The sequence below is a fragment of the Mus musculus genome, chromosome 6, assembly GCF_000001635.26.
Source record: "Mus musculus strain C57BL/6J chromosome 6, GRCm38.p6 C57BL/6J".
Classification (NCBI taxonomy): Eukaryota; Metazoa; Chordata; class Mammalia; order Rodentia; family Muridae; genus Mus; species Mus musculus.
The window spans coordinates 30886014-30896940 of NC_000072.6; the positions used below are offsets into that span (position 1 = coordinate 30886014).

The following is a 10927-nucleotide window of genomic DNA, read 5'->3' on the forward strand; positions in this document are numbered from 1 at the left end:
ACAGACGGTAACAGGTTACTGTCAATTCCGCTAAGTATAAAAGTGTGTTTACAGACGGTAACAGGTTACTGTCAATTCCGCTAAGTATGAAAGTGTGTTTACAGATGGTAACAGGTTACTGTCAATTCCGCTAAGTATGAAAGTGTGTTACAGACGGTAACAGGTTACTGTCAATTCCGCTAAGTATGAAAGTGTGTTTACAGATGGTAACAGGTTACTGTCAATTCCGCTAAGTATGAAAGTGTGTTTACAGATGGTAACAGGTTACTGTCAATTCCGCTAAGTATGAAAGTGTGTTACAGATATCCACCTCTTAAAACCTATTAAAGTATATGGGTAAAAAATATTTAAAATATACTGTTTCTTAAACACAAATGCTTGAAAAAACATAAAAGCAAAACCTTAAAAATCCAATTACTCTTCTAAAAAGATATAATTGTTTAAAGGGATAAAGACTTGTCTCAGAAATTTTTTTTCAAGATTTTTTACAAATGTGTATGCAGAAATATGCTAACTATGTTTTTCCCTTGTGGTAGTCTGAATGTAACTGGTTCCCATAGGCTCACAGGTTATAGCACTATTATGAGGTGTGGCCTTCCTGCTGCCTACGGATCAATACATGGAACTGTCAGTCCCTTCTCCAGCATCAAACCTGCATGCTGCCATGTTTCCTGGGATGCTGATAATGGACAAAACCTTTGAACCTGTAAGTCAGCCTCAATTAAATGGTCTCCTTTATCAGAGTTGCCGTGGGCATGGTATTTCTCTACAGGAATAGAAACCCTAACTAAGACTCCCCTCCACTTAGTAAATGCCAATGTTTGTCCTAAAATGACTTGGTACTGGATAATCAGCTTCCATTTTAAGTTATCAAAATTTTCCAGATGAACACCAGGATCCAAAGTGAGATGGTAACAATGATAAGGTTCCAGCCCGAATCTCCTCAGCTGCATCTCTGCTTTACTTACAGACCCCAGGCTCCTTCTGTCTGTCCAGCCTCTTTCCAAGTATGCTCAGTGTATTTTAAGTACAGAAACTCACACACATTAGACTCAGAGTGTATGCTATAGAGAGAGCCTGCTTGACACCACTGAGTCAAATAAGGAAAGAGAAGAAAACAATGATTTTCAGTCTGATTTAACACGAGGGAGGGGGAAAGGGGAGGAACATATATATCAAGGACTGAAAAGTAAGAAGGAAAAAGTAGCAGAGACAAATTTGAATGAAAGAAAAAAAGCTAAAAAGATGTATTTCTCTACATATAAAAATACACAGAAATATATACATATATACATATATATATATACATATATATATATATATATATATATAAAACATGTCTCTGTTTACATATTCATATATACGGTAAGAGTGTCTAAGAGTATCAAATTTCCCATAAGCAGGAAAAAGATAAAGATGAATATTAGATTTTGATAAGTTCATGAAGCAATTTAGGATAACTGCCAGAAACTCTGAAAATATTATCTTATATGTCATAGTGTTCTTCATTTTGTTGCCTTTCTTCTTCAGCTCATTTCAGACTGTTTCTAGCACTATCTTTAAGTACACTGAGTTTCATGCTCACTTTTCTCCTTTTTCTCTGGGATCCTCCCTAAACATTCAAACTTTCTTGGCTTTCCCAGCTTCATCCGACCTTCCCTATGTCTGTAGACTGCCTCTGGGCAGCTAACGGTACAATTCCAGGGGTCATCTTGCTTGCTTCCCTTCTTCAGATCCCACCCCTTGCATACTGGGTACACTGTCTGAGAGCTGCTCTTTTGTCTGGTCCCTAGTATTTATGATAGCGGGGCAAACCCAGCCCTTTACACTGGAAACAAAACAGAAATGTGGTTCTTAACATCAATGAGAGTAATTTATACAATAGGACTCTTCTTTTCCCACCTCCTTTCCTACTGATGTCACAACTCATTCCTTACACTGCTGCAGTAGAGCTAAAACTATAGCTCAACAACACTCTGCATGATTTTGTTCTTTACAATGACTTGTCTGGTTTTCCCCAGTTCTGCAGCAACTTTCTGTAAACATTGTATTCTTCATTTATATATAGTGGTTACACAAATCTGTGTGTTTGTCTTTCTTAGCTTCTTTTCTCTTGTTCTTATTTTCTTATTCTCTTGCTTCACATTTTCAATGAGTCTCACTTGTGACAGGGGGTAGACTTGAACTCACCAGGTAGCCAAGAATAGCCTTAAACTTCTGATCATCTTGCCTCTACCTCCCAAGTGATTACAGATGCATACCATCCTGCCTAGCTTAGGGAGGTCTGTATATTAAAACTCAGGGCCTTATGCATGCAAGTCAAGCACTCTACCAACTAAGCAATATCCTCAGCTCATTCTATTTTCCCCAAGTTACTTTGGAAGACAAAAATTAATAGGGGAAAATCAGTCCACAAATCAAAAAGCTTGTTCCAAGAATATCTTTATTGCTAAGGTATAAGCCTCTAGACAAAACTCTAAAGAATACAAGAATATATAATTTAGCCATATCAAAATGATAACTATCAGTACAGATTCTACAGACTTTATTAAAAAGGATTATGAACAATTCTATTTTCCATCCTTACACACATACACACACACACACACACACACACACACACACACACACACACACACACACACACACACACGCAGTGCCACATTCTATGACTGTTCATCAGGAAAATCTCTTAGCATTTTCACCCTTCCGTAAATGTTCCTATCCTTCCATCTAATTGAAATTTTCCCCAAGGATTGCCCTGCAACTTTCTAAATGGTGGTTGTTTTCTTTCTCATGGCCCCCAGACAAAGAAGCAGCTATTCCTCGATGCCTTTTTAGCTATTAACACCACCTTCTTTCAGTGCACTACCTGGTCTGAAAGGTTATGCCCTTTACACCATATTACCTACCTTAATTCATGATGAGAGAGACTCAATGTAATGTCACAGCCTCTATCAGTGACAGCCCCCATGCAACTCCGACAACCCTGTGTATCCTGTCAGCACTCATAACCCATTAATCCTATAGCCATTTGCTAACCCCATCTGTGGTCTAACACCAGGTACCTGACTGCAAAACTGGATCCACATATAACCTTTGCCTGACTTTTATAACACCAAGTCTGTAGGCCCTACTCCAACAACTTGAGATGCCTACTTTTTTAGTCTAATTCCTAAAAGAAATACCTAATGGCACAATACTCACATGGCTCTGCTTCTCTGATTCCTGAACTGTCAGTATAGAAAGTCATTAAAAGGAAGCACGCCCTGAAGGCGAGGAATGTGAAACCACTTCTTCTGGACTAGGGGAACCTAAGTAGTCAACAGTATTAAAGAGCATAAATATTTACATTATCATCTGCAAAGACCTACAGAGGGCAGAGCTTTGGGTAAATAAGCAGTTGTTACCAGAGTACATTCTAATAAGAATTAGGTTGTTAAAACTTAAGATGCTAAAAATAACTTGTTTAGGAGCCAACAAGATGGTTCAGTAGATAGGCACTTGCTACCAATATTAAAGGCCTGAGTTCAAACACCAGGACCATCGTGGTGGAGAGAGACCAGAGTCCTACAAGCAGTCCTCTGACTGCCACACAGGCTCCACAACATGCATGCACATGAACATCACACATATACATGCAACTTTTTATTCTTAAAAAAATAATGATGAATTTAACAGGTTTGAATGGACAGCTGAAAGTCTAGGAAAGAGCCAGAGATTCTCTCTAACTGCTTTATAACAGAAAGCTTTTCCCATGGCCATGGGATCACAAAACTGGGAAAGCATATCCTGCAGGAAGTTTAATTAAAAACAAACTCAAGTCATACCCCGGAGAACTAGACTGGAAGGAAGAGGGTCTGAAGACTGAGGTGGGGACAGATGGGCAGATTCTAATGAAGGTACCTGAAACCCCACATTCTGCCAAGAATCTTTTGTCAATAAAAGTCATCTTTGGGGGTGACTGCTCTCCCTCTGCCTGAGCATATATTAAGTCTTATAGGCGCCTAAAGAATAGATGCCTTCGTTATCTAGACATACAGGCAGACTCAAATCCCAGAGAGTCCCGAGAACTGGACACAAAATATAGCCTGTGCTATGTATTACAGACTTCAACTCCCCGTATGTTTCTGTATTAAACCTGGGCTGAGAAGAAATATGCCACATTGGGGAAACAGAAGGAAAGCAGCAGCTATTACACCCGAAGCAGTGAGGTGGCCAAGGATAATGAGAGGCAGCTACACAGGCGCTGATGACAGGCTTGCTGAGCCCCCACTCCAAGTCCAGCTCTTCTCAACTGCCAGCCCATGGGCCAGCAATCCAGGCCCACTAAAACCTTCACTAGGAACTGGCAGATGCGGACCTGGAGGTATGTATGACCTTTTCCCCAGTGACTTCAGAAACAGCTTTATACTATATACTTCGTCCATGTTCACACATTGTTTTAAAAGCATTGATAACTTTTATAAAGATAAATGATTTTAAAGTAATTTTAAACATTTTAAGCAACCCTCTTGAATTTGGAACAGTCTACGTACCCTGAGGAAAATAAATTGTTTCACCATAAAAGAGTAAAAAAAGACTTACATCATTAGATTGAAACAATCGAGTCATTGCAAAGAAGGCTTCTGTAGCTTCCATAGTTCCGAAGTGTTCACCCTAAGTAAAATTTAAAAGAATTTTTTTAAACTAAGAAATATAGATATTAAGAATTTTCTCTTTATTTCTCATTTGATTCAAAAATCATTTGAATTCAGGAGGAAGTCTCTTTATAAACATTCTGCCTCCTGGCAACTTTTCTGTTTTCAATTTAGAAACCTGCAGGGGAAAAAAAAAGACCTCAGGGCCATTTAGAGACTTGTTATTTAAAATAATTCAAAATAGCACACCACTCATAGAAGTTCTGGAATTGTGGTGTCTACATTTTTAACAGAAAGTGCTTATATTTCCTTTAAGGATATACCAGGAGGCAAAAATAGTAAGTAGAATTTCCAATCTGCATTGCATGATAAGGTCACACAACCTACAAGCAGAACCTGCACCTGGTGCATTTCCAGTCTAATGCCTGGCCATGTCCCATGCAGGACAGGTTCTTCATAGAGAGAAAACTGAAAAGGACTGCTTGTGAGGAATCCAAGACTATATAGCAAGACGGGGTTCAAGACAAAAGAGGAGGAGCTAGATTCCCCTTGTTTTTGTTTCAAGGGCTGCTACAGATCCCCAAACACTGGCCCTACACTCTTTAAACTCTTAGAAGTATGATTGGGATCGTACAACATTTAATGTGAATAACAGATTACTTAAAGGCCTTGTCAGAATGCAGTCCCTTCAGAGAACTCTTGGGGGAACAGGACACTTTCCCGCAGTAAAAGCTCCAAACACGCTAAAGCTGCTGATGTGGCAGTGCGCGCCTAGAAAACTTAGTCAATAATTTTCAAAAATGTCTAGTCAAAAACTTCTTAAAATATTACCATTTCGACACTTACTTCTTCCACTAAAGTAATCCTATATAAAGTATTGGGCTTTCTTTTACATAAAATACAAGTAGTCTTACATCTATTTGCCAAGAGTATAAGAATTTTGATTAAAAAAAAAAAGTTTTAACATGGCCTGGGACAAGGAGGCAGCTAAGAATCAATGGGGATGATCGTATCTGTGACTCACTACATCAGAGATACTGAACCTGAAGACGCCACTCCTATAGACAGACAGGAACCCCAGTGGAGCAAGAGAGTCACCAACCCACCCACAAAACTTTCAACCCAGAAGTTATCCTGTCTAGAAGTAATGCAGGCACAGAGGAGGGAGCAGAGACTGAGGGAATGGCCAAAGAATAACAGGCCTAACTTGAGACCCATCCCATGGGCAAGCACCAATCCCTGACACTATTAATGACATTCTGTTCTGCTTACAGACAGGAGCACACAGTGCTCTGAGAGGCTCCACACAGCAGCTGACTCAGACAGGTGCAGACACCCACAGCCAAACAGTGGATAGAGCTTGGGAATGCTTTTTTTTTTTCTTTAACTTTACTTATTTTATTTCCAAGCCCTTTGAAGAAGTATTTTAACCTGTTTTCTTTTCTTCTTCTTTTTTTTTTCTTTTTTCTTTTTTTTTTATTAGATCTTTTATTTACATTTCAAATGTTTTCCCCTTTCCAGGTCTCCCCTGAGGAAACCCCCTATCCCATCCCCCCTCCTCCTGCCTCTATGAAGGTGCTCCCCTACCCACCCACCCCGGCATTCCTGTACACTGGGGCATCAACACCCTCGGTCCCAAGGATTTCCAAGGAGCTTGGAAATTCTTACAGAAGAATAGGAGGAAGGATTGTGGGTCCAGAGGGAGATAGAAACTCCACAGAAAGACCAACAGAGTCAACTAACCTGGACCCTGGGCTCACTTTGGGCTCTGAGAGTCTGAACCACCAACCATAGAACATACACAGGCTGGATCTAAGTCTCCCTGGTCATATGTACAGATGTGCAGCTTGACTTTCATGTGGGTCCTGAACAACTGGAGCTGGGGCTATCCCAAAAGCTGTTGCCTGGATGAGGGATATGTTCTACTAGCTGGGCTGCCTTGTCTGGCCTCAGTGGGAGAGAAAGTGCCTAGCCTGGCAGAGACTTGAAGTGCCAGGGTGAGGGGAAATACCCAAGGGGGCCCCATCCCCACAGTGGAGAAGGGGAGAGGGAAGGAGGAAGGATTGTCAGAGGTGGTGACTGGGCGGGGGAAACAGTGAGCGGGATGTAAAGTGAATAAGTAAAAAAATAATAATAATAAATTTAAATTTAAAAAACTGACTTAGGTTTAGGATGAAGGATAATGTATAAGAAGAGTTTACAACTATTTAAATCAGTGTCCAACTTGCTTATCAATAAGAGACCTTTTTTAATGTGAAACTTAACAAATACCCAGAAGCCTGTGCAATTCTTTATATACGAACAATCTTAAGTTACAAATTTAGACTTACAATTCAGAACCTGTGGCTCTGTAGAAATTTTGAAGTGTTTTGGGTTGTTGTTTGTTTGTTTTCTTTTCTCACAATGATCTACCAAGGACCAGGGAAGGAGACAAATGAACACTCCCAAACCTTTCTGCTTGACCAAGTTTATGCTGTCCTGGGCAATCTCCTTCTCAAGGTAATTGTTTCAACATTAGTTGCTCCAACAAAGAGGTATTGGCCAACCCTGACTCTGACTGCTTCAAATCAACTTTCCCTACTGCAGATTCTGCGAGCACAGTGGAACTGGCCACTTCTGACACAGTACAGAAGCTGCTCTGCAGAGTTAAGTCAAACCGGTTTCCGCTCAGACGTCCTGAACTAACTAACATGCCACCACAGCTCTGCTGCTCAAGAAGACATGTCTTTTGTTTCTCAAGTTTCAATTTGCAAACAACAAAATTTTATTAAAACTCTAAATTAGGGGTTTTAAAAATATAATTAAACTTTATTTGTAAAACAACAAAACTTTAATTATCAAATAAAACGATAAAGAAAAAAACTCCTGATGAGGTAGTGATGGGGACCGCTCAGGGGATAAAGACACTTGACACTTGTCATCAAACCTGAAGTCTTGAGTTCAATTCCCAGGTTCTACATGACAGAAAGAGAACTGACTGCCACATACACTGATGTAAGCACACACAAAGTTAATAAGCAAAGGTAAAAAAGCTAAATGCTTTCTTAGAATTTAAGTTGGAAAGTATAACACATTTAGCATTACATATAAATAATCCAGATACACAATATATATAAAGGTATATATATAAATACCTATAGAGATACATATATTGTCTATGAAATAAAATTCTATTTTCTAAGGTTCTAAATGTTTTTGAGATTGTATTTACAGTTTGAGGCAAAAGCAAATAGGAAAATTAATAGCAATAATAGAACACAGAATTTTTTAAATATATGTTTTTGGTTTTGTCTGTTATAACTCTAGTACCTAGAACAGTTCATAAGACACAACAGGTATGCAGTAAAACTCACTGAGTTACAATGGAAAGTATTTCTGAATACAAATATGCCTAGCACTATGATAACTGTTTATAGCTAGTATTTCACTTAACTATAAAGCTTAAAACATTGGTATTATAACCTCATTTACATCATGAGGCACATAATGGTTAAATTACTTGTCTAGAATCATATTGACAGTATTAGTGTAATAACTGATACTAATATAAAACCTGAACATTAAGACAAAAATTTCAACATTTCACTATCATGCCAAATAAATAAGCAAAAAAAAATCTTGAAATATATTCTAACTTTACATTGTATTTTCAAAGGATCTCAAAATACATGCAAGCTGCTGTTGGCACAGCAGTTACAAACACTTGTTACTCTACAGAGGACCCAGGTTTGATTCCCAGAACCCACAGAGTGGTTCCAAGTAACTCTAGTCTCAGGTGACCTGATGCCCTCTTCTGACCTCTGTGAACCAAGAGCACACACATGGTGTGCACATACATACATGCAGGTAAAACATGCATACACATAAAATAAATAAATAAATCTTTTTAAAAAATACTAAAAATAAATACATGTAACAAGTATGTTCTAAGTAGTATTTGTTGAATTCAAATCAACATATCTATTGAAATGTACATGTTTAGTTGGTCTAATACCTCATGAATTTAAACAAGGAATATAGGCTCAGTCCTTGTATTAAAGAACTTTCACACATTATTGTTCTAATCACACACTGTGGATTTTCAAATTACATGATTTTCTTTTTTAAACAATTCTGCTTTTCAGTAAGTTCTTCACTGTAGGTTATATATTTCTATCTTAATACACAAATCGAAGGAAATCAGAATAGTTTACCTGGTTGAGTAAGTAAAGAATCTTTGTCAAGATATGCAAGCATCTTCTTGGATTGATGGGCGTTTCGTTGAATATGCGTGCCTACAGAAATATGCAAAACAGTATGCTGTATATTGTGTATGTTCTATCACAGAGGATATCAAATCATCTTTAGTAGCATTAACAATATGTTAGTACAATATCCAAGTAATGCAGGTTGTCTATGCTCTCAAGGTAGTATGACGTACAATAAATTACCAGACATTATCTGCTTTCCTGGCTATATTTTATTCCTTTAGGTTGACAACTTCAACTTTAAAGACTTGACCAGAGTCTCTGTCTACATATGAATGCCTCGAGTTTAATATCTGTAAGCTCTTCTAATAACCTTGCACTTACCACTCCTGACATGTCATTAAAATCCCCCAGCACACGACAGAGTCTATATGTCTGTACGTTTCTATAGTCCCAGCCTCTCCCTTGTCCTCTACTCCACAATCTCTGCACTGCTACACTCCGTTGTCACTTTTAATATAGAAATAAAAAAGGGATTTCTAGTTTTGATCAAATGTGGGGGAAGACCGATATTCAGACTGTCAGGTGGGTCTACGGTCCTTCACTGTTTTTTTGGCTGTCCTGACTTTTGTACTTCCTAGGTTCTTTGCCCATTATTCTCAAACAGAATTGATAAGGCACTGTACACATCCAAGCCATACCTCCTGCAAGACAGCACTCTTCTCCAAATGCTGGAAAGGATTGGAACCACTACCTATAGTATAAGAAAAAGAGAAGGTCTTCAATAGCTGGACTACAAAGACTTTTCTAAAGGAGGATATTGCATGCTTGGAAATCTCACCTAAACAGAATGATCCCTTGGAAGTCACAAGGACAACTATTACTAATATGCAAAGAAGTTGGATGAAGTAATTTTGATTCTGGTTCAAATTCTGTCATTGCCATACTGAGATATCTTGGACTTCTCCTGATATAGGAACCCTATCCAAAATGAGTGCCTTCATTCCCTGCTTCCCCCTCCCCCATCCCATGGATGTTAACAAATGTGTCGGTTTCCACCACCACCAAGAGTAATGAGATGACAGGACACTATGGATTTCCCTAAAAGCAAGCCCTATTTTATGTGTTTCACACATTTACTGAAGCAGAAAGGAACAGTTTCGCAGAGAGTCACAGATGTAAAGGCCATGCAGGATGAGGCCATGAAGGTCCACTAACCCAACCTTCCACCACACTTGTGAGAGCAGCTACCACTGAAGAGCTGAAGATTTTTTTTTTTTTTTTTGAAGAGGCTTGGCATCTTCCCCACTTGCACTGCACCACAGACAGGTATCAACACGCAAGTCACTTCTGGATGCCTGAGCATTCAATGAGCTGTGTCCCACCGGGCAGTCTTAACCCCTGGGAACAGGAGAATCAAGGCCCTTCAGAGTCCATAAACACGCAACCCTGGCCCGGTCGACCCCAGCTCCCAAAACAGGGGGTGCTCGCCCTGGGGCCTAACCCCACCAGCAACCCCAGGGTACCGAGACTTGCGCGCGCACCTCCTCGCCCCCCGACAGGGCCCCACGGAGGGCCGGCTCGGAGGGGCTCGATCGGGGGGCGGGCGCGGGGGGCGGGGACGCGCCGGGGCGGAGCCGCCGAGCGCTCGAGGCGACTCCCGGCCAGGAGCGCGCGGCCCGAGGGGAGGCCCCGGCGCCGGGGGAGGGGCTTCGGGCAGACCCCGCCGCTGCGGCCGCCCCCCAGAGCAGGTGGCTGCGGGCGAGGGAAGGGGGGAAACCCTTGCGCCTGAGAGTGGGCGTCCGGAGCGCCGCGCGTACCAGACTCCTCGTCCTTCTTGTCGAATTTTTTAATCATCTTGGACGGCTTCCCAGCGCCCAGACCCACCGCAACCGTCCCAGGCGCCGCAGCCGGCGAGCGGAAGACGCTGCAGGAAGGCAGGCCCTGGGTTCTCGCACCGGTTGGGCCGGCGGGCCGTCACTCGGGGCCAAGGCCCGCCCCCCTCGGGCCTCCGCGGCCGCCCTTGCCCCCTAGGGACGCAGGCACGCCCCCTGCTCCGCCCACTGCCGCACGGGGGCGTGGCCAGAATCTGCCCGGAGG

At 41.1% G+C, this 10927-nt stretch overlaps 1 protein-coding gene and 1 long non-coding RNA gene across 4 annotated transcripts in view; one reads left to right on the forward strand and one right to left on the reverse strand.

Moving 5' to 3' along the window:
• The window catches only part of Copg2 (coatomer protein complex, subunit gamma 2), a 149262-nt gene extending 138460 nt beyond the window's left edge, over window positions 1-10802 (reverse strand). The window contains exons 1-5 of one of the 3 annotated variants that reach the window (NR_149738.1): window positions 10648-10781; window positions 10046-10228; window positions 9529-9581; window positions 8834-8914; window positions 4588-4659 (exon numbers count right to left, since the gene is read on the reverse strand). Coding sequence is in view for 1 of the 3 variants with exons in the window: in NM_017478.3 (NP_059506.1) it covers window positions 4588-4659; window positions 8834-8914; window positions 9529-9581; window positions 10648-10684 (243 nt within the window). In the remaining 2 variants the exon portion in view is untranslated. Of the gene's footprint in view, window positions 1-4587; window positions 4660-8833; window positions 8915-9528; window positions 9582-10045; window positions 10229-10647 lie in introns of all 3 variants that reach the window. The other 2 variants (XR_001785154.2, NM_017478.3) reach the window with 2 other exon arrangements.
• Gm38781 lies at window positions 421-7776 on the forward strand. The gene is made up of 4 exons (XR_003956419.1): window positions 421-706; window positions 4110-4369; window positions 7057-7139; window positions 7227-7776. It is a non-coding gene; the product is annotated as a predicted gene, 38781 (long non-coding RNA).
• Window positions 10803-10927: the final 125 nt, after the last annotated feature.